This window comes from Giraffa tippelskirchi, chromosome 7, assembly GCF_054371585.1.
Source record: "Giraffa tippelskirchi isolate mGirTip1 chromosome 7, T2T-mGirTip1v1.2.pri, whole genome shotgun sequence".
Lineage (NCBI taxonomy): Eukaryota > Metazoa > Chordata > Mammalia > Artiodactyla > Giraffidae > Giraffa > Giraffa tippelskirchi.
This window is the reverse complement of record NC_137281.1, coordinates 3,285,348-3,307,761: the sequence shown is the minus strand read 5'-3', so window position 1 is coordinate 3,307,761 and position 22,414 is coordinate 3,285,348. Positions and strand designations below refer to the sequence as shown.

The 22,414-nt window shown below is 59.2% G+C and overlaps 2 protein-coding genes across 2 annotated transcripts; both read left to right on the top strand.

Annotated features, from left to right (window-relative positions):
• Positions 1 to 3,056: 3,056 nt before the first annotated feature.
• On the top strand, positions 3,057 to 8,994 carry SBK3 (SH3 domain binding kinase family member 3). Its single transcript, XM_081505578.1, has 4 exons — positions 3,057 to 3,471; positions 3,935 to 4,085; positions 4,561 to 4,763; positions 6,882 to 8,994. Exons 1-4 carry the CDS (start codon positions 3,427 to 3,429, stop codon positions 7,728 to 7,730), a joined length of 1,248 nt encoding a protein of 415 aa, XP_081361704.1. The 5' UTR covers positions 3,057 to 3,426; the 3' UTR covers positions 7,731 to 8,994.
• Positions 8,995 to 9,941: 947 nt separating this feature from the next.
• On the top strand, positions 9,942 to 14,983 carry SBK2 (SH3 domain binding kinase family member 2). The gene is made up of 4 exons (XM_081505579.1): positions 9,942 to 10,049; positions 10,809 to 11,075; positions 13,105 to 13,307; positions 13,744 to 14,983. Exons 2-4 carry the CDS (start codon positions 10,811 to 10,813, stop codon positions 14,332 to 14,334), a joined length of 1,059 nt encoding a protein of 352 aa, XP_081361705.1. The 5' UTR covers positions 9,942 to 10,049; positions 10,809 to 10,810; the 3' UTR covers positions 14,335 to 14,983.
• The last annotated feature ends 7,431 nt before the right edge of the window (positions 14,984 to 22,414 follow it).

Sequence of the window (22,414 nt, the reverse complement as noted above, 5' to 3'; positions counted from 1 at the left end):
ACAGGAGGGCAGGCGGGAGCCCAGTCTTCATGATGCACTATGATAACTGCCAACAGTCAAGATTTCCCAATTAGTTTAGAATCTTACTCTTTACAGATGAAACACACTGATTTCATGTTAGGGCTTTTTTTCTTTTTTTCCTCTCTCTCTCTTTTTCTTTTTGGCCCAAGGATGGTGGGGAGTTGGGGCGGGGGGGTGGACAGGTAAGCTATCAACTGCTCCACCTTTGAAGTACAATTTTTTTTTTGTTTTTGGCCATGCTGTGTGGCTTGCAGGATCTTAGTTCCCCAACCAGGGATCGAACCCGGGCCCTTGGTGGTGAAAGCGCAGAGTCCTAACCACTGGACTGCCAAGGAATTCCTTTTTCCTTTCTTTCTTTTTTATTTTGAAGTGTAAGTTAATTCTTTATATCTGTGTGTGATCTGTATTTGGAAAAAGATAACAAGTATATAAATAACATATAAATAAATGCTGGATATAATGTATATGATAGTACCTACTGCACGTGTGTGTTAAGTTGCTCAGTTGTGTCTGACTCTCTGTGACCCCATGGACTGTAGCCTGCCAGGCTCCTCTGTCCACAGGGATTCTCCAGGCAAGAATACTGGGGTGGGTTGTCATTCCCTTTTCCAGACATAGTGTATATAATATCAGATCATGTGTATTGTGTTTATTATTGTGTTAGATACAATCAACATATACTATAAATGTATGCTACAAATGTTAGACGTTTCTTTAACAGTAACACTCTGAGCAGGACCAGCAATCGCTCCCTTTTCTTAAGGAGGAAACGGAGGCAGGGAGGCAGCTGGACACTTGGCCGATGGGTCAGAGGCAGGAGGAGGTCACCAGAGGAGCCCCTGGGCTGGAGAGCAGGGGCCACGGGAGCGGGAGGGGGAGGCCCAGAGCCAGCTTTACCCACGGGCGTGTGCACCCCAGGGCCAGGGCCGGAGCACCCCCCTCCCCCAGCACACCTGCCTCTCCAGGTCACTCCGGGTGACCCCATGGGGCAGTGTTGCTAAATGGGGAGGTGCAAAGCTCCGCGGATCATGGGTGAGCCTCTGGTGGGGGGCGGGGTGCTGAGGAGGGCGGAGGCCTGCACCGGCCCCTCTGAACCTCCTCCCCCTGAGGGCCCAGGTGGCCAGCTCCGCAGCCTGAGCTCTCAGCTCCCTCCCAGCAGCTGGCCTGCAGGGCCCTGCTCCCGCACAGCCCTCCCCACACACTCACAGCCACCCCAGGCCCCCAGGGCAGGGGCTCAGCTCCAGCCTGCATGGTGGCGGGGGCAGAGGACAGCCCGGAGTCCCCAGAAACTGGGGGACCCTAGCACTGCCTGTCGCCAGCTGCTGGTCCCTGCCTCAGTTTCCCCATCCGTAAATTGGAAGCCATCATTTTATTCAGCGAAGACTTGTATGGAGGACTCTGAAGTCTTGAACAAAAAGCAAAAAAAGAGCCAGGGAGGGTCTGACACCGGATCAGCACTGAACGAAAAGTCTCCATTGCATTATTTAATTTTAGTTTTTGAATCGGTAATATGCCGTGTTGTTGTTCAGTGGCTCAGTCGTGTCCGACTCTTTGCGACCCCCTGGACTGCAGCACGCCAGGCTTCCCAGTCCTTCACTGTCTCCCAGAGTTTGCTCAAACTCATGTCCGTTGAGTCAGTGATGCCGTGAGGGAAATTCAAATATTAAGAAAGGCAGAGCGTTGCAAGGTTTCCCCAAAGCTGTGTCAACACAGACTACTGACCCCACTAAAGCAGCCACAGGAGGCGTGTTTGGGGAACCTGGGGGACGCGGAATGCAAGCTGGGAATGCAAGCTGGGCGTCACCTCATTGTAAACAATTATCGCGATTGAAAAAAGTTTTGCCATTGAGCCGGAAATTTTCCTTCCTTTGACGGGAGATGGAAACCTGAGGCACAGTTTGCCGTGATGTCTGAAGCCTATTGAATCGCTTTTAGCTTTTATGAGGGAAAATTTCCAGCAGAACCAAAACTAAAGAGTAAAGGCACGTCCTTGTTCTCAGCGACACGTAGGCAGCTGTGTCCTGACCGCCGCCCTCACTCGAGTCGTGATTTTCCAACACAGGAGTATTTGAAATCAAACACCAGACGGCGCCTCATTTTGCCCCAGAAGATTTCTGTGGGCTGCAATTTACTTTAAAATATGCCATCGCCCCAACAGAAAAGAGAGAGAGCCAGTAGGGCCAAAAAAAAAAAAAAAGGAACACGCGTGAAATCTGGTCAGTGGACCGCAGGGCGCAGCCTTTCCTTGCTCTGATCTGTGCTCACAACTTTCCACAAACCCCAGAAAGTCAAAGAGCAAAGGAAGCTCTGTCTGCCATCCCCCGAGCCCCGCGCAGGCTCTCAGGGCCAACACTCCAGCCGGCTTCCGGGGACCCTTCCAGAAGCCACGTCTTTTATTAATAGCAGGTTGTAGTAGTAGTGGAAAGCAACCAGGCTGAGTCACACAGGCATGGCCCAGGCAGCCCCACACCTCCTCCCCTCTGACTCGCTCGCCTCTCAGAGCCTCAGTTTCCCGCTCTGTAAACTGGGGCTAAGTCCGCGCCATTCTGGGGTGCCCGGCAGGACGCAGCGTAAAGGCCCAAGCTGGGAGCTGGACGCAGAGCCTTGCTGCGTCCAGGAGGGAAGCCTGTCCTCCTCCAGGGTCTCCACCATTGGCTGAGAGCTCCTGGGCCTGAGCGAGGAGGGGCCGGGGGTCTGCGTCCAGGGCTGAGGGCGGCCGGGGGGGTCTTCCGTGAAGGGGCTCTGGGAGTGGGCTCCTGCCCCCCAGAGGCCACGGGGAAGGCTGGATGCACACAGCCCAGAGCCCCCGTCCCCGGCAAAGGACACAGAGCGCCCGTCTCCCCTCTGCCCACTGCCCTCCGGCCCGGCCCTTGGGGTTCAGGATATGTTTTGTCCCCTCTGTCCTGGGAGCAGAGCCCAGAGTCCAGGCTGGTCTAAGTTTGGACGGGGGAGGGAGGGGGGCCGCGGGGCGGGGAGGTGTGGGGGGACGGGATGTCTCTGAGCTGTCCCGGCCGGAGAAAGGGAGGGACAAAGGCAGAAACAAAGACGGCAGGGAGACGGACGGGAGGGCGGCCAGAGCAGGGGACAGACAGGGCCTCCCGAGACAGACGGACAGGCGGCCGCAGTGGGGAGAGCCTGGGGACAAGAGCGAGGGGCCAGGGGCCAACAGACGGGCAGGGAGACCCCGAGACCTCGGGCGCACGGACCAGGGCTGGACCGGGCCAGGGAGGTGCGGGGAGGTGGGTGGCCACGCAGGGCAGTCTCCAGAACTAGACGCAGGGGGACACGGAGGTGGGCCCCACAGACCAGCCCTCCGGCCTTGGCTCCGCTCAGGGCTGCAGCGGGGCTCGGTGGGAGAGTGGCTTTTTGGGGAGCGCAGACCAGGGGTGCTGGCCCGACCCTGAGATGGAGCTCAGGGGCCCCGAGACTCAGGAAGATGGGGACCCGGAGGTGAGAGACAGGAGATAATGGAGAGAGGAGGAATGGGAGGGCCGGGGGCAGACACGGAGAGACACACAGAGAGAGCAGGGAGACAGAGACATCGAAGACCCAGGGGACCCGAGGAGACGCAGTGAGACTGGGGCCCCGGGAGACACATCCGCAGACAGAGGAGCAGGAGACACAGGAAGAGAGGAGGATGGAGAGGGGCGGGGCGGGGCGGGGGTGCGGGCTGGGGAGGAGGCAGCCCCCAGTGGGGCTGGGGGTTCTGGTGGAGCCCCAGACGGCCATGGGCAGGGCCACCGAGACAATCACCCATGACCCAGCCAAGGCCCGAAAACAGGTGGCCCAAGGCAGGGTGAGTCACTGTGACTCACCCTCCTCGCCGGGGACAGTGACCATGGGCCCCCAGCCCCCCAGCTCGGCCCGCCACCCTGACTGACCCCCCACCCCCCGCCCTGTCCCTCTTCTGCAGGAGGACACAGCCACAGCCCTGCAGAGGCTCGTGGACCTGACGGCCGCCAGGGTGACCCCCGTGCGGAGTCTGCGAGCCCGGTACCGCCTCATCCGGAGGCTCGGCTCCGGCTCCTACGGCCACGTGCTGCTTGCCCGGCCTCGCCAAGGGGGTGAGTGTGGCCATCAAAGGGCAGACCCCAGGACGGCCCCCTCTTAGGGTCCTCGGGAGCCACACCACGGGGAGCATCCCTTCGGGGAGCTGACCAGGACCCCTCCCGATGGGGCTCTCAGAACGTCAAGAGCTCTGTGACCGCCCAAGAAACCAGAGCTCTTGCCCAGAGAGGGGGAGAGGCTTGCCTGAGGTCACACAGAGAGGCAGGAGCACGACTAGGATCGCTAGCCCAGTTGCCATGTCCCCCAGTTCACGCGAGAGGAAACGGAGGTCCAGAGAGGGTCAGGCAGTGGTGCAGGATCACACAGCAATCTGAGACAGAGCAGAGAGAGTCCTCAGGGAAGGGGTCCTCCAACACCCCCCCTTCACAGATGGAGAAAGCAGAGGCATGCAGAGGTCAACCACTGAGCCCCGCTCCCGGGCTTGATGCTCAGAGCGCCCTGAGTTGCCCTCTGCACCCCCCTCCCTGGCAGGTCGGGCTGTGGCTCTGAAGCTCCTCCCTCGGGCCTTGGTCCTCAGAACCACCTTCCTGAGAGAGTTCTGTGTGGGCCGCTGTGTGTCGTCACATCCAGGCCTGCTCCAGACGCTGGCGGGACCGCTGGAGACCCCGCGACACTTCGCCTTCGCCCAGGAGTACGCGCCCTGTGGGGACCTCAGCGGGATGCTGCAGGAACGGGTGAGGCGGGCAGGTGGGGGGCTAGTCCTGGTCTGACGTCAGCCCTCCCCCGGGCCTGTCCCCCACCCTGACCCCCAGAGTGAGCTCCGCCCTAAGTCCCCAAGGGCGTTAGTTGCTCAGTCTCGGCCAACTCTCTGCGACCCCGTGGACTGTAGCCCTCCAGGCTCCTCTGTCCGCGGGATTTCCCAGGAAACAACAGTGGAGTTGCCATGCCCTCCTCCCAGCCACCTCCTCCTTTCTCTTTCTCAGCGCAGTTCCATGACTAACCCAACCCTAATCCATCCAACCATCCGAACACAAACTTGCCTGGATGAGAGGTTGGGGTAGAGGACAGAGCAGGTCCGATGAGAGGGTGGGGACAGAGGCAGAGATGGGATTTTAATGGCAGTGGGGCTGGGAAGGGGTGAGGGTGGAGTTGGATGAGCTGAGCTTAGGGTTGATGACAGATTGACCAAGTGTGGAGAAGCCCATGGGTGGGGCTGCCGAGATGGTTGAAGATGTGTTTGTGTAGAGGGAGTTGGAGAAGGACTGTAATGGAGTTCTCTCTAGAAAGACCAGGTCAGGACTGAGTCTGTGACGTTCTAGGGGTACTTGAATTTGAAGTTAAGGTGGGGTCATCTTTAAGAATAGCTTCCCAGGTGGCTCAGAGAGTAAACATCTATCTGCAGTGCAGGAGACCAGGGTTCGATCCCTGGGTCAGGAAGATCCCCTGGAGGAGGGAATGGCAACCCACTCCAGTATTGTTAACCTGGACAATCCCATGGACAGGGGAGCCTGGTGGGCTACAGTGCATGGAGTGGCAAAGAGTCGAACATGACTGACCGACTTACACTTTCACTTTCATCTCTAGGAATAGACTTTGGATTTGACATAAGTTTGGGGATAAAAAGGAGGAAAGAAGGAAGCAAGGGCGATAAGGAGGGAAAGAGTGAGATGGATGGAAGAAAGGGTGGATGGACAGATGGACGGGTGGCTGGGTGGATGGGTGGGTGGGTGGATGGGTGGATGGGTGGGTGGGTGGATGGGTGGATGGGTGGATGAGTGGATGAGTGGATGGGTGGATGGATGGATGAATGAATGGATGGGTGGATGGGTAGATGGGTGGATGAGTGGAAGGGTGGATGGGTGGATGGATGGATGGGTGGATGCTTGGGTGGGTGGTGGATGGATGCATGCATGGGTAGATGGGTGGATGGGTGGATGGTTGGGTGGGTGGTGGATGGGTGGATGGATGGGTGGCTGGGTGGATGGGTGGATGGGTGGATGGATGGATGGGTAGATAGGTGGATGGGTGGATGGATGGATGGGTAGATAGGTGGATGGGTGGATGGATGGATGGCTGGGTGGTGGTTGGATGGATGGATGGGTGGATGGGTGGATGGGTGGATGAGTGGATAGGTGGATGGGTGGGTTGAAGGGTAGATTGACAAATGGGTGATGGATGGATGAAAGAAAAGGAAGGTGGACGGATAGATGGGTGGATGAGTGGATGGATGGATGGATTGGAGGATGGAGGAATGTATGGATGTATATCAGATGCTAAATAACTGGACAAATTATTGAACTGCTGACTAGCTGGTGGAATGGATACTGAGTGGAACCTTGCTGTATAGACTGTTGGATAGATGACAGGTTGGAGTTAGGATGGATGGATTGCTGTCTCACTGCCTGGCCAGCTGGATGGACAGATATATCAATCGATTAATGAAATAATGCTGGGACTTTCGAACTGGGTCTGAGTTGGAGATGGGACCTCAATTAGCACAGGACTAAGATTAGTTAAATTAATTAGTTAAGTGTGAGATTTAGGGTTTCATTGGAGATCTTTGTGGTCTGTTGAGTGAAGATAAGAAATGTAAGTAGTGGTTGTGAGTGTCAGGACAAAGTTCGATGGAAGTTAGAGAGCTTCTGGTGAGATGCGGGGTCCTGGTGAGGAAAACATTTGAGGGCAGGTCTACAGGGAGAGCTGGTGGTTGAAGATGACCTGGAGAAGGTGTTGGGAGATGTGTCAGGGACACTCCTGGTAGCCAGTGGTCCTGGGATTTGGATTCCTGAACCCCAGAAAGCAGCAGAGAAGAGGAACCGAGGGTGACCTTTGCCCTCTGCCTTTGACCCCAGGGCCTCCCAGAGTTGCTGGTGAAGCGGGTGGTGGCCCAGCTCGCTGGAGCCCTGGACTTCCTCCATGGCCGGGGGCTGGTCCACGCGGACGTGAAGCCAGACAACGTGCTGGTCTTTGACCCTGTGTGCAGCCGCGTGGCCCTGGGGGACCTGGGTCTGACCCGGCCCGAGGGCAGCCCCACCCCGGCGCCCCCAGGGCCCCTGCCCTCCGCGCCCCCCGAGCTCTGCCTCCTGCTGCCCCCCGACACCCTGCCACTGCGGCCCGCCCTGGACTCCTGGGGGCTGGGGGTGCTTCTCTTCTGCGCGGCCACCGCCTGTTTCCCTTGGGATGTGGCACTGGCCCCTGACCCCGAGTTCGAGGTCTTTGCGGGCTGGATGACCACCAGGCCCCAGCCGCCTCGGCCGCCACCCCCCTGGGACCAGTTTGCACCCCCCGCTCTGGCCCTGTTCCAGGGGCTCCTGGATCTGGATCCTGAGACCAGGAGCCCCCCGCTGGTCGTCCTGGACTTCCTGGGAGATGACTGGGGGTTAGAGGGGAACAAAGAGAGAGCCGGGGGCTTGGGGAGCATGTCCAGCGAGGGTGGGGAGGAGGAGGAGGAAGAGGGGGCAGCAAGCCTGGAAGAGTGGTCAGAGGAGGAGGACGGGGACAGGGGGGGAAGACGGGGACAGACGGGGGAGAGCCCTGAGCAGGTGACCCGGACAGGTGGCCAGAGCCCAGGCCAGAGGCCCCGCCTCCAGCCCCCACGGCCCCCTGCACGGAGAGACAGCTGCATCTGGGAGAGCGGACGGCGCCCTGCGTCTCTCCCAACCGAACGCTGCGCTCAGACACACGACTTCCCTCCCAGCTGACAACCTGGGGGTCTGGAGCCCCTGGTACCTCCTCCCTCAGACCCGGAGTCCAGGCCCCCAGCCCCTCTTCCCTCAGGCCCGGGGGTCCAGACCCCCCAGCCCCTCCTCCCTCAGGGACCCTCCGTCTCCTTTCTGTTCTGTTGTGTCTTCCTGAGAGGTGGTGCCATGTCTCCCGCATATGCATTTCTGCCCCGTGGGGATGTGTTTGGTGCCTGTGGACCTCTGAGCGGTCACGCCTCTCCTCTAAGACGTTAGTGGATGCCCGCTGACCATGGCTTTGCAGCTTCAATACCATGGAACCCTCATCTGCCATCTGTTTCCTGGATGCTGGGTGACATTACAGGAGTCACTCATCCTTTCTGGACCTAAATCGACACGCACGCATGCACACACAGGCACACAGATCCACAGACACACAAATGCACACACGTGCACACACATACACACTCTTTCTCCTGCCTACAGACGTTTGCACGCCCAGCATTCTCCTCCAAGAATACCTCCTTTCCACCTCCAGGCCTCCAGGAAGCAGAGCCCCCCGGGGGCCGCTCCCACTCCTCCGGAGCCCGTAGCGCAGTGACCTGTGCCCCCACTTCACATCTCCCTTCTCAGGCCGTCCAGGATGCACCTGGTCCTTCTCACCTGTGCAGCCTTTCGGGTTCTCCTCCTGTCCAGACAGTCTCCTGGGCCAGCTCCCCAAGAGCACGTGGTCCTGTCCACACCGAGGGCCACGGCTGGTCTGCAGGGACCTCTGCCAGACCCCTGGCCGGCCCCATGCACCTCTCACAGCCCAGCACACAGACCCGCAAGGCAGGGGCCGCGTGGACCCGAGGCCACGTCCCCTGCACCCAGCACAGTCACGGCTGCTGGGAGCCTGACCCACAGGCTTCCCCATACAATGGGCTGTCTGGGATTGAACCCTGGGACAGATAAAGGCTGCTGTGGATGTGGGACCAGTTTACCATTTGATCGACAGTTCTTACCTTCCTTTGGACAAATGCACGTGTGATCGGTGAGGACCCACCTGGCGGGGAGCTGGGGGAGGGGACGTGGGAGCTCAAAGCAGCTGTCCTGTGCATCCAGAAATGATTCTGGGATATGAGACTTCCCTGGAGGTCCGGAGGTCCGCCTCCCAATGCAGGGGGTGCAGATCCGATCCCTGGTTGGGGAGCGAAGATCCTGCATGCCTCAGGGCCAAAAAACCAACACGCAAAACAGAAGCAACATGGTGACAAATTCAATAAAGACTTAAAAACAATAAAAATGATTCTGAAATCAAAAGCTTACTTAAAAAGAAGCAAGTGAGTTGGCATCCGTCATCTTGCTCTAAACCTGGGTGGGGGTGTGCGGCCCCCCAGGCCCTCTCCCTCAGCCCTGGGGGTCCCTGCCTGCGCCCCCACCTTGCAGTCTGCAGACCCCAGCCGGGGACGCCCCTCCGCCCGGCCCTCCCCCGAGGCCCTCCGGCCCAGTTGCCGCACACCTGCTCCCCTTCGCCCGCGTCTGAGGTCATTCCTCACTGCATCATTCTGGAATCCTGTTGTGTCATCCTTTCCCCGGCAGACCCCAGTGCCTCCTCCCCCGGACTCCCCTCACCAAACACTTGCGTCTGACCAGTCATGGGGCACTGAGGGGCAGCTGGGGGCGGTCAAGGCGGGGCAGGCTGGAAAAACGATTTCATCCTTTACAGGGACCTGGAGTCCCGCGTCTGAGGGGGGAGGGGCCGGGGGCCTGGAGTCCTGCGTCTGAGGGAGGAGGGGCAGGGGGCCTGGACCCCCGGGTCTGAGGGAGGAGGGGCAGGGGGCCTGGACCCCCGGGTCTGAGGGAGGAGGGGCAGGGGGCCTGGACCCCCGGATCTGAGGGGGGAGGGGCTGGTGGTCTGGACCCCTGGGTCTGGGGAGGAGGGGCTGGGGGCCTGGACCCCTGAGTCTGAGGAGGAGGGTCTGAGGTCTGGACCCTGGCTCTGGGGAGGAGGGGCTGGGGCCTGCAGCGCTGCCTCTGAGGAGGGTCTGGGGACTGGACTCTTAGGTCTGGGGAGGAGGGCAGAGTCCCTGGGTCGGGACCGGTCTGGCCGCAGCCAGTTCTGGGCGACAACGCATGGTGTCGCTCTACCCCTAGTGAGTCCAGGGGTGAGGCCGGGGGCGGGGCTCCGACCCCCTAGGTGGGGGCGGGTCCTGCTGCGGGCAGGCCTCTGCTGGCATGGGCTCTGAGTGCTGGGCACTGACCACAGCGGGCAGCCGAAGGGTCAGGCGAGCCTGGGAGAAGCTGAGGTCTGCAGGTTGGAGCCCAGGTCAGGAGGAGGCAGGAGTCAAACGGCCTGAGGTGGGCAGTGCCTGAGAGAGAAGCCGGGCAGGTGGTCAGAGTGCTGGGTCCTTCAGGGATCAGCGGCTAATTACAGACCCTGAGACTGCAGAGTGATTGAGCGTGGGGGACGCAGAGTCTGGGGTGGGGGGGTCACAACATTTGTGCGTTGTGTCAGGTCTCAGGAGAGGGGTCAGCTGGGGGCCTGGACCCCTGGGTCTGAGGGAGGAGGGGCTGGGGGCCTGGACCCCTGGGTCTGAGAGAAGAGGAGAGGCTGGGGCTGTGAGCACTGGACCACAGACCCCCCAACGGCTGGACACCCAGTCCCAAGAGCTGGCTCCCACCGGGACCCCGGCATGCCCAGGCCTGGAGTGTGCAGCCTGCCCCCTGCAGCCCCTGGGGGCCGAGCACCTGTTCGCTCTTAGGAGACGGAGCCTTCTCGTCCACCCCCAGGGCCCAAGTCTGTTTGCTTTGGAAACAGGGCGAGGGGTGTCTCTAGTCATCTGGTTCATCTTTCACCCTCAGGCCATCAGGTGGCGCAGGGTGGTGGGGGCGGGGCAGGCATGTCGGGGCCTCCGGCTTGACCTCACCCCACCCAGCACTGGGTCTCCTGCCCCAGAGACGCCCCTGACAAGGGGGGAAACAGAGTCACAAGGGCCCGAGCCAGTTACCTGCCACCCTCCTCCTCGGACCCGGGGGTCCAGGCCCCCAGGTCCTCCCCTCCCTTGGCCCTGGTCAGGCAGGCCCTGAGTGCAGGTGCCCTCTCCTCTGCCCTTGCAGGGATGCCCGGGAAAGCATCTCACAAGGAGCACATGGAGGCCACGCATGGAGAGCACTTGGAGAGCCGGGCGGAGGAGGAGGACCTGGGGGGCCTCACGGCGGAGGAGCTGCAGCAGGGCCAGGAGGCCGCCAGGGTGCTGGAGGACAGGATGGCCCTGAGCGCCCAGAGCCTGGTGCGGGCTGAGGTGGACGAGCTCTACGAGCACGTGCGTGCCCTGGGCCAGGGCCGCTTCGGCCGCGTCTCACTGGTCACCCACCGGCAGGAAGGTACGGTGCCTGGAGCCAGGGCACAGGGACGAGGGGAGCTCGCCGGGCGGGGGTCTGCAAACCCGGCCAGTCCCGCCTCTGCCCTTTCCGGGCTGTGTTCTTGGTAATGGCCTGGCTCTTTCTGAACCTCAGCCTCCTCCTCTGAACACGGGGGTGACGATCCCTTCTCTGAGGGAACCGAGATTCCCAGAGAACATGTCAGTGGCCCTGGTTGCCGGGGACAACGGGGAGGAAGACGGAGTGCGCCACCCCCGCCAGTGCCCTCACACGGGGCCGGCTCAGTGGTCACCGTGGGGGCGATGAGAGACGCACCATCTGCTGGACACTCAGCGAGGCCAGCACAGGGCGGGTGTGCAGGACACGGTCCCCGGCCCCAGCCTGCTGGTCAGCGTCCAAGGAGACTGCAGGGCTCAGCCCTGACCGGGGATGGGTGGGGGGCAGCTGGGCCCCCAGGGAAAAACCTGCACCAGCCCTGCCTCCAGGGAACCCCCCGCATGACAGGATGCGTCCGTTCCTTGTGGTTGTCAGCTGATAACAAGGGGCCGCAGACTGGGGGGATCACAGTTCAGCAGGCGGGCAACCGGGACCTGGGTGCCGGCAGGGCGGGCTTCTCCCAAGGCCTCCCTTGCCGGCTTGCAGACGGCCAGCTTCTCCCGGTGTCCTCACGCCTGCCTGCATGTCTGCGTCCAAACTTCCTCTTCTCGGAAGGACAGCAGTCACACTGGAACTAGGGACCACCCCCCAGTGATCTCACTTTATCTCTTTCACGACCGCATCTCCAGGGCACTTCCTGGCGGCCCAGGGGTCAGGGCTCCGCGCTTTCACTGCCGAGGGCCATGGTTCACTCCCTGGTCGGGCGGACTAAGATCCCACAAGCCGTGCAGCCAAAACAAAACCAAAAGCGCCGTCCCCAGATACAGTCATGTTCTGTGAAAATGGGCATAAGGACTACTTTAATGCGTGAATTTTACGGGAGGCAGTGAGGAGGGAAGTCAGTCAGCTCATAAGAGAGAGAGAGATGAAAAGAGATACAGGCCTGGGTCCTCACAGAGCTCGGGGGACGTGAGCGATAATCGGAACCACGGGCTCCGTGAGGGGGCCTTGCCCACCTGTCCTTCAGGTAACGCACACCTGGAGGCCGGCTCGATGCCCTCCCCCGGGGCCAGGCGGTGCTGGGGTCTGAAGGTGTACCTGCCCCCAGAGGGGAGAACCGGTCCTCAACATGGGAGGCGGCGAGTGCTGATGGCTGGCAGGAATTCAGGACGTTGCTGACACACGGCAGGGGCTGCACTCAGGTATCTCAGGCAAGGAGGTGACTCTCCCCCGCCACACACGGCCTCTCTGAGACCCTGTGGACCACTGCCCTCCAGGCTCCCCTATCCACGGGATTCTCCAGGCCAGAATACTGGAGCGGGTTGCCATTTCCTCCTCCAGGGGATCTTCCCCACCCAGGGAGCAAACCCGCTCTCCTGCATTGCAGGCGGATTCTTTACCACTAGTGCTACCTAGGAAGCATTAAATGCTATTATTATCACTGGGGGCTTCCCTGGTAGCTAAGCTGGTAAAGAATCCGCCTGTAAGGAGGGAGACCTGGGTTCAATCCCTAGGTTGGGAAGATCCCCTCTAGGAGGAAATGGCAACCCGCTCCAGTATTTTTTTTTTTTTAATTTCTTTATTTATTTGACTGCACTGAGTCTGAGCTGCAGCACATGGAATCTAGTTCCTGACCAGAGACTTAACGCAGCCCCTCTGCACTGGTAGAGTGGTGTCTTCGCCACTGGACCAGCAGGGAAGTCCCACCAGTGTTCTTTCCTGGAGAATCCCGTGGACAGAGGACCCTGGCGGGCTACAGTCCACGGGGTCGCAGAGTCGGATAGGACTGAGCAACTAAGCACACACAGCGTTTTCCGCACCACCAGCGGCATTTGGGTGGCCATGCTCCTTTAGGGCGGGTGGGCAGGGAGGGGCGGAGGAGCCGGGGCGGCCCCCCAGCAGGCCGGCCCTCGGCTCACGCCCCCGCGCCCCCCAGGCACGGTGCTGGCCCTGAAGCAGCTCCCGAAGGCCTCCACCACCCTGCGTGGCTTCCTCTACGAGTTCTGCGTGGGCCTCTCCCTGGGCTCACACGCGGCCATCGTGGCGGCCTATGGCGTCGGCCTGGAGTCGGCCAACTCTTACAGTTTCCTGATCGAGCCCGTGCTGCACGGCGACCTCATCGCCTACATCCGCCCCAAGGTGGGTCGGCCCCAGAGCTGGGGGCGCCTGGCGCAAATGCCCTGCCCAGCCTGGGCCTCGGGAGTCACACTCAGGGCAGCCTGACTCACATCGCCCTGCAGAGGCCCCACCGCGCCCGCAGGTCTGGTGGGATGGACGCGCCCCCACCCCCACCCCGAGTCCATGGCTATCACAGAGGCAACGCGGAGCCTACCTCACAGGCTCACCCCGGGCTCACGGGGCTCACCCCAGGCATCCCCTCCACGGTGCTCACCCTAGGCCTCCCCACAACGGGCTCACCCCAGGCCCCCCCACAAGGCTCACCCCAGGCCTCATCAGGGCCAACCAGGCCTCTGTCGCCCTGGGCCTGCTCTCAGGCGCTGGGGCTGAGGACAAGCCCAGGGCCTGGCCCCCTTTGGCAGGCCGGGTTGGCGGCCCCTGACGCCCGTTCCCGCAGGTGGGCCTCCCACAGCCGGCTGCCCAGCGCTGCGCGGTCCAGCTGGCCTCGGCCCTGGAGCACATCCACTCCCTCGGCCTGGTGTACCGGGACCTCAAGCCCGAGAACGTGCTGGTGTGCGATCCCGACTGCCGGCGGGTCAAGCTGACGGACTTCGGCCACACGCGGCCCCGGGGGACCCTGCTGCGCCTGGCCGGCGCCCCCATCCCCTACACAGCTCCCGAGCTCTGTGCACCCCCGCCCCTCCCCGAGGGGCTGCCCATCCAGCCCGCCCTGGACGCCTGGGCGCTGGGCGTCCTGCTCTTCTGCCTTCTCACTGGCTACTTCCCCTGGGACCAGCCCCTGGCCGAGGCCGACCCCTTCTACGAGGACTTCGTCATCTGGCAGGCCTCAGGCCAGCCAGACCACCGGCCCCGGCCCTGGTTCGGCCTGACGCCCACAGCCGACACCCTGCTGTGGGGACTGCTGGAGCCCCAGCCGCGGAGGAGGAGCCCCGTCAGCTCGGTCCGGGGCTTCCTGGGGCGGCCCTGGAGGCAGCGGGAGGGGGAGGCCGAGGAGGTATACCCCGGGGAGGATGGGGACTCGGGGTGAGGAGGGCGAGGCGGGGCTGCTCCGGACAGGCCCCGCCCATCCCACCGCCCCCTGCGCTTTCGGGGGCGGCACTTGGTTGCTCTGCAGTCTGTGCACCTCTGTTTGGGATTGTCCGCTTCCTGTCCTTGTTTCCCATGTCACCCGTCTGTCCGCGGCCTCGGTCGGGGGGTCTCTGAGCGGACCCGTGTCCGTCCGCACCCCTCCCCCTCCCGGGGCCGCATTACCCACGGCTCCCTTTGCCTGGCTGCTCTTGGCTCACGCCCCCCGCCCCTCTCCACTCCCCGTTCCTCTGTGACACTCCTTCCCGTCCAGCTACACGGCTGCCTGCATTACTCGTCCCGGTTGTTCTGTGTGTCTTCCGCTGGGGTCTGGGCTCCCGGAGGCCCGGGGTCTCGCCGGCCTCCTCTCCGGTGGAGCCCACGCAGCAGGGGCGAGCGTGCCGCGTGCAGGCGGCCCACAGATAGAGTGCTCGGCCCTCCTGCGCACGCCTGTCGTCCTGCCCACGTCCCCCCTCTCTCGCTGGGCGCCTTCCACTCCCCGCCTCGCCCCCTCTGCCTCTTCTCCCACCAGCTGGGTCTGCGCCCTCTTGGTAAGGAGTTTTGTCTTTCTCACCCCAGCCGCTTTCTGCAAATAAAGTCCTTCTGGTACTTAGGTCCCTGTGATGCTGTTGGTCTGTCAGCCTGGGACATAGAAGGCCGGCGTGTATATGTGTGTGTGTGTGTGTGTGTGTGAGTGACAGAGAGATGTGAGGGTTGAGTGTGTCTCACTCCACGCGGACGACATGAGTTGCATGTTTTGTGTGTCTACGAGCCCCTGTGTGTTCAGGGAATTGTGTGACCACGTGTGAGGGTAGAGAGTGGAGTGTACCTGGCTGTGTGCAGACACTGGGCCCGTGTTTGTGCGCCTCAGGCCTTGAGCCTGCATGTGTGTGTGTGTTTGTGTGCGTGCGTGTGTGTAGCAGGGGAAGCAGAGTCCCAGGCACGGCTGCCAGTCCCCGCTGGGCCCCTCTCTCCTTCACACCTCCCCCCGCCCTCACCCTGGCCCCTTCTTGGCAGCCACCCTGTTTGCAAACACTCTCTCTTCCTCTCCGTGGCCTCCTTGGCTGCCCGCCCAGAGAAAGGCTACAACCCAGGCCGGATCGCATGTCACCCTCTCCCTGGCCCCTGCAGCCCCTCCCAGGCCCCTGCTGCGGCCGACAAGGTGTTGTCTGGTGGGGAGGCGGGTGGTGGAATGACCCCCAAGGACCCTTTCCATGTAAATTCAGTCCAGAGACCTGAGGACATGGGCTTGTGACCCCGGCAATCACAGTGGGCTTCCAGGAGTAGGGGGCTGTTGGAGAGAATAAGATGGTGGGTGCATTGGGTTGGGGGGGCCAGCAAGAGCTGGACTTCCTGTCCTCTCACCCATGAGCAGCCCAAGCAACGAGGCCAAGAGTGTGTTTGTGAAACGCTGGAGGTGGCTGGGGCGGGGTGGCACTGAGGGAGGGGGCAGTGAAGAAGAGCAAGGCGGGGGACCAGAGGGTGCAAATTGGTGGCAGCAGCTGGGGATTAACTGGAAGGAGGCGATAATGACCAGAGAAGGGCCCCAGGAGGTGCAGGAGGAAGGGCCCCCGGGCGGTCATTAAGCATTACTTACTTAATTACAGGACACAGGATACTGATCATTACGCTTTACATGAAGCCGCTCACCCCTCAAGCAACTCCTGGCAGGTGGCAATTCCTGATGATGCTGGAGGGGGTCTCTCAGACCCTCCCCACTCCAGGGGCGGGCACAAGGTCTCAGAGAGGCCGAAGCACCTGCCTGAGCGGCAGGAGGATTCTAATCCAGGCCAGCCCTTCAAGGGTCCGAGGTGCATGCTCGTGTTCCGCGGCCATCAGGGGCTGGGGGCCTGAGCACACGTGTGTGGGTGTGAGTGTGGGTGTGTGAGTGTGTGCTGGCGAGGGGGCCACCTCTCCCTTGGAGATGGGAGTTGGGGCAGCTACATGGAAAGGAAAGCTGAAAAGCCTTCAGACCTGGGCAATGACCGTAGAACGAAGACAGACAGCAACACGTGCTGGCAAGGAGGGAAGCTGGAGCCCTCCTGTGGGGCTGGGGGAATGCGAAAAATGGGGCAGCCCCTTTGGAAGACCGCCCGGCAGCTCCTCAGAATATTAATTAACTTTGGAGTTACTATCCGTGCGTGCTCAGTTGCTCAGTCATGTCCGACTCTTTTATGACCCCGTGGACTATAGCCTGCCAGGCTCCTCTCAGGAGTATTTCCCAGACAAGAATACTGGGACAGGTTGCCATTTCCTCCTCCAGGGGCTTTTCCTGACCCCAGCATTGAACCCATGTCTCCTGCATTGGCAGGTGCATTCTTTACCAATGAGCCACCAGGGAAACCCATGGAGTTACTATACGGCCCGGCAATTTCTGTCGTAGGTAGATGCCCACGAGAAATAAAAACACATGTCCACACAAGTGTTCATGGCAACATTGCTCACAATAGCCAAAGAATGGACACAATCCAGATGTCAAGTCACTGGCGACACGATAAAAGAAATGTGGTCTAGGACTGCTTTGGCAGTCCAGTGGTTAGGACTCCACATGTCCACTGCAGAGGACGGGGTTCAATCCCTGGTAGGGGAACTGAGATCCTGCAAGTTGTGCCACATGGCCAAAAAAAGAGAAATGCAGTCTGTCCATACAATGGAATATCACATGTGTGCGTGCTCAGTCCTATCTGACTCTTTGTGACCCCCTGGACTGTAGCCCGCCAGGCTCCTCTGGCCATGGGATCCTCCAGGCAAGAATACTGGAGCAGGTTGCCATTTCCTTCTCCAGGAGATCTTCCTGACCCAGGGATCGAACCCATGTCTTCTGTGTCTCCTGCACTGGCAGGCAGATAAAGGAAGGAAGCACGGACACACACATCACTGATGAACCTCAAAACCCTGGAGACTGCCTGTTGTAGGATTCTCTGTATCCACAGAGGAAGAAAGGTTAGCAATCACCAGGGGAAATGGGGGTGACTGCTCATGGTACAGGTTTTCTTTTGGGGGGTGGTGATGGCGGTGGAAAAAGCTCTGAAATTAGATTGTGTGAGTGTTCCATAATTCTCTGAGTGTATTAAAAAAAAAGTCATCAATTGTACATACAAAAGGGTGAATTCCGGATGGACCTAGAAATTATTATACTAAGTGAAGTAAGTCAGACAGAGAAAGACAAATACCATGTGATATCATTTATGGACAGACTCTAAAAAAGATGATACCAATGAACTAACTTATGAAACAGAAATAGACTTGCAGACTTAGAAAACAAACTGATGGTTACCCAAGGGGAAAGGGGGAATAAATTAGGAGTGTGGGATTAAAACATACACACTGTACAGTCCACTATGTGGTCCAGCGGCTAAGACTCCATGTTTTCAATACAGGGGCTGGGTATGATCCCTGGTCAGGGAACTGGATTCCACATGCCACGACTAAGACTCGGCACAGCCAAATAAATAAGCCAAGACCTACTGTACAGCCCAGGGAACTGTACGCAGCATCTTGTGACAACCTATAATGGAAAAGAATCTTTAAGAGAATGCATATATGCATAAGTGAATCATTTCGCTGGACACATGAAACTAACACAACATTGTAAATCAACTACACTTCAATAAAAAAATTTAAAGGGTTAATTTGGCACGTAAATTTTATCTCAGTGAGACTGCTCCAAAAAAACACAAAACACAGGCATTTCCAAGTTCTCATGCTGTGACCTTGATCGGGTTCTCTGAGCCTCTGACTTCCCATTAAAAACAAAAGGGAAAACCCTGCCCTTTTCCTAAAAGCGTTAAATTCAGAACCTGTTCGTCACACAGGACCTGCTCACACCTCTCTCCTCTTTACAGACAAGACTGTCGAGGCCATACTTTCCAAAGACCCTAAAGCCAAAAGGTGGCAGAGTCTGATTCCAAAGTCTTTGGTCTTACTCCCCAGTCACCTGCCCAGAGTGTCTACAGGCCTGTGATCACCAAGGAAGTTCTGGCCACACCCCAGCTGGGGAACCCCAAGCATGCAAGCAGGACCAGTTACAAAACTTTGTGGGTGTCCAGTATAAAATTAAAATGTGGGATTTCTTGTTTTTAAAAAAAGTTTTTTCTGGGACTTCCCTTGTGGTTTAGGGTTTTCCTGGTGGCTCAGATGGTAAAGGCTCTGCCTGCAATGCAGGACACCTGGGTTTGATCCCTGGGTAGAGAAGATCCCCTGAAGGAGGGCATGGCAACCCCCTCCAGTAGTCTTGCCTAGAGAACCCCATGGACAGAGGAGCCTGGTGGGCTACATTCCATGGGGTCGCAGCGAGTCAGACACAACTGAGCGACTAACTCACTCCCTGGTGGCCCAGTGGTTAAGAATCTGCGCTTCCACTACAGGGGCCATGGGTTCGATCCCTGGTCAGGGAACTAAGATTCTGAATGCTGCCTGGCGCGGCCAAGAAATAGACAAAAAAATTTTTTTAAGAAAAGCTTTCCCCCTCCCTTCTCATCCCCCATTTGCTACTGAATGTTGTGCTCCCTGGGCACCAGGATAATCGCTGGCAGACCCTCAAGAGGGTCGGGGGTCGTGGAGCCTGCCTGAAGGCGGGCAGCCAGAAGTCGGTCATCAGAACCCGTCAGGGAAGCAGGACACTGCAGGAGCACGCAGGGCCTGCTTCCTTGTCCCATCAGCTTCAAAACGCAGAATCACTAGTCACAACCCACATCAGGTCGGTTAGTGGCTGCAGAGCATTAAACCAGTGGGCTTTGCACCCAACCCACTCCCTTCTTTGCCCAGGCCGGCTGCGCACGGCCTCGGAGACACTGCCCTTTGCCTGCAATTCATGTTTAGTTCCGGAGTAGGCGATGGCACCCCACTCCAGTACTCTTGCCTGGAAAATCCCATGGACGGAGGAGCCTGGTAGGCTACAGTCCATGGGGTTGCGGAGAGTCGGACACGACTGAAGCGACTTAGCAGCAGCAGCAGCATGTTTAGTTCAGACACACAAATGGCTGGGCTGCACCCAGACGTCACCACCACCCCCGCCCCGCCCCGGCCCACAACCCAACCCCTGACCTGGTTAAAACGGGGGGGGGGGGGGGGGGGGCGTCTGGATGGCGCCTGGAATTCTGCTTTTCTAACCAGCTCCTGGAGGCAAGGCCGACGCTTCCGATCCATGGGTCACATAGACTTGGAGGTGCAGGGAATAGTGGAACACAATTTTAAGAGTATTGACCCCTCATCCCAGCTGAACCGTCATTAGTGCTAAACATTCGCCCGCTCGATGCCATGCAGTTTTCGACGTGACCGGTCACATCATCTGTGGGGAAATGACAGACCTGTGGCTCTCTTTCCACCCTTTATCTGATTAAGGGGGCTCCCCTTGCTCCTACTCTGCAAACGGTGTGTGCGTGTGTGTGCATGTGTGTGCGTTTGTAAACCATGAATGGGTGTTAATTTTATCAAATGTTTTCTCTGCGTCAAGCTTGCTAGGCCTCTGCGGCTACTGTTTTGGGCTTGTTGCAAGCTGGCAGGCAGAGGAGCGGGCTCAGATGTCCTGGGGGAGGTGTCCAGGGTCAGGGCCAGCAGTAGGTGGGGGCTGGCTGCCCATCCTGGCCATGGGCCCTGGGGCCAGATGTTTGGGCTTAGCTGCCTGGCCAAGCGGGGATAAAGTGACCAGATAATTAAGCACCCGCTTCTTCGGGGCTGGCAGAAGGTGGCAGAGGGTGGAGGGACCTTAGGCCCGGGTGTCTGGGAGACCCTGCCACCCTGGCTTGCAGAGAGTGGAGCCAGGATTCTGAACCCCCAGGGGGGACCCTCTGGGGGGGCCTGGAGCCAGGATGCACCTTCTCCCATCTGGGGATGAAAGAGGGCACCTCTGGCTTCCGAGTCGGGGTGCCATCCTTGGAGCCCCGACGAGGCAGGACAGTGAGGAGAATGCAGGCAGACGCCCTCCCCAGGGCACTAGTCAGCAGTTATTTAAGTCTTAGGGCTTAATGGGACCCGGGGGGAACAGAGGATTCTCGGCGTGCTCCTTGGTCTGTTGGCAGGGGCAGATAGCTCATCTACCAAGACCCCCAGACAATATCCCTCCCCACCCCCAGCAAGTAACTGGACCCTGCTGGCCTTTGCAGGACCGCGGGGGCGCCAGCTCCATGACCTTCCAGGACCTCAGAGCCAGGCTCCGGTCTGGGGAGAAGGGGGAGGAGGGAAGCTGAGGGATTGACACCGTGTTATTCTAAGGCCCTCCAGCTCCGCTGTGTGGCCCTGGGCAAGGAGCTTGCCCTCTCTGAGCCTCAAAGCCCTTTCCGAAACAGGGGTCAAGTTGCTCCCTCTGGGAGCTGTAGGCAGGGCAGGAGGTAGTGTATTAAGAGTCCACATTGGGGCTTCCCTGGTAGCTCAGTGGTAAAGAATCCACCTGCCAACGCAGGAGATGCCAGTTCGAGCCCTGGAGCACGAAGATCCCACATGCCCTGGAGCAACTAAACCTGAGCGCCCCAACTACTGAGCCTGTGTTCTAGAGCCCAGGAGCTGCAACCGCTGAGCCCACCTGCCTCAACTATGGAGCCCACACACCCTTGAGCCCGAGCTCTGCAACGAGAGAAGCCACCACAATGAGAAGCCCCGCACCACAGCCAGAGAGGAGACCCCACCCTCTGGAACTAGAGAAGGCCCACGCAGCAATGAAGACCCAGCACAGCCAAAAACATATTAAAAAAAAAAAAAAAGATCCCCTACTGTGGGGGCACAGACAAGCACCGCGAGGAGTGGTCGCGACCACTCTGGTTAAGTCGCGCCGAGCTCTGCTGTCAGCTGCAGTAACTCCTCTCATCCTCACAACCACCCCAGGAGGCGGGAGGCACAAGCACTACTCCCCCCTTGTACAGATGGGAAAACTGAGACTCGAGAAAGGGAATTAACTTCCAGAGTCCCCACAAGCCAGGACATGGCCTCGGAGCCAGGGTGATCTGACTGGGGGCATGTAACACCTTATAAGCAAGGGCTCCGGGTCAGACAGGCCTGGGTTCCAGTCATGAGCCTACTGCATACTCCCTGAGTGACCTGGGGCAAGGACCAAACGTCTCTGCGCCTCAGTGCCCTGACTTGTAAAGTGGGGATAATACAGTAATAACTATCACACAGAGAGCAGGTATCAAGAACCAGGCCCTGTGCTAAGCACTCTCACATAGGCATTAATCTATCAGTTAATGACCACCGCAGCCCCACGGGGTGTGTATTATTATTATTCCTCTTTAAGAGATGGGGAAACTCAGACCAAGCAGTAACTGACTCAGGGTTGGGCCCGCCAAGGGCTCAAACTCAGGCATTTAGGCTCCAAAGCTCACTCACTGCCTGTGGAGCTGTGGAAACAGTACCCTCCTCAGCGGCTGTTCATTAAGATACAATGACATCATGCATGCAAAGCCCTCCACCCGGAGCCTTACCCGTAGGAAGTGCCCGGAGAACATTAGTCATTATTACTATGACGATGAGCTCAGTCATTCAGAAGGTATTAATGAAGGAGGCATGTTGTGTCAGGCTCCATTCTAAGACCTGGACATACATCTGTGAACAAAGATTTCTGCCCTCGTGGGGCTTCACCGTCGCCATCGTAACTGCCATCGTGATTACCACCATCACCTCCACTATCCTCACCATCACGACCACTATCGTCACTTCCATCATTCGTCACCAGCATGATAGTCATCACTGTGACCTTCATGACCGTCACCACCATCACGGTCACCTTCAGCACCCTCATTATCACCATGACAATCACCACCACTGTCACCACCACGATCGTCTTCAACCTCACCGGCATCATCACCACGACCACTTCCATCATTGTCATCACATCACCATCACAACGGCTATCGCCACGATCTTCATAACCGTCATCGCCACTATAAATATCACCATGACGATCATTACCATCAGGATAGCTGTCACCACTACCTTCATGACCATCATGACCATCACGGTCACCTTCATCGCCCCCACCATCACCACCACCACCACCATCATAATGATCATCAGCATGATCACCTTCATCCTTGCCATCACTATCACCT

Bases quoted from the DNA above. Each gene is read 5' to 3' on its own strand.
- SBK3 (XM_081505578.1), top strand. From the start codon at position 3,427: ATGGAGCTCAGGGGCCCCGAGACTCAGGAAGATGGGGACCCGGAG. The intron at 3,472-3,934 runs GTGAGAGACAGG...CCTCTTCTGCAG, and splicing joins AGGAAGATGGGGACCCGGAG to GAGGACACAGCCACAGCCCT. The intron at 4,086-4,560 runs GTGAGTGTGGCC...CCTCCCTGGCAG, and splicing joins TGCCCGGCCTCGCCAAGGGG to GTCGGGCTGTGGCTCTGAAG.
- SBK2 (XM_081505579.1), top strand. From the start codon at position 10,811: ATGCCCGGGAAAGCATCTCACAAGGAGCACATGGAGGCCACGCATGGA. The intron at 11,076-13,104 runs GTACGGTGCCTG...CGCGCCCCCCAG, and splicing joins GGTCACCCACCGGCAGGAAG to GCACGGTGCTGGCCCTGAAG. The intron at 13,308-13,743 runs GTGGGTCGGCCC...CCGTTCCCGCAG, and splicing joins TCGCCTACATCCGCCCCAAG to GTGGGCCTCCCACAGCCGGC.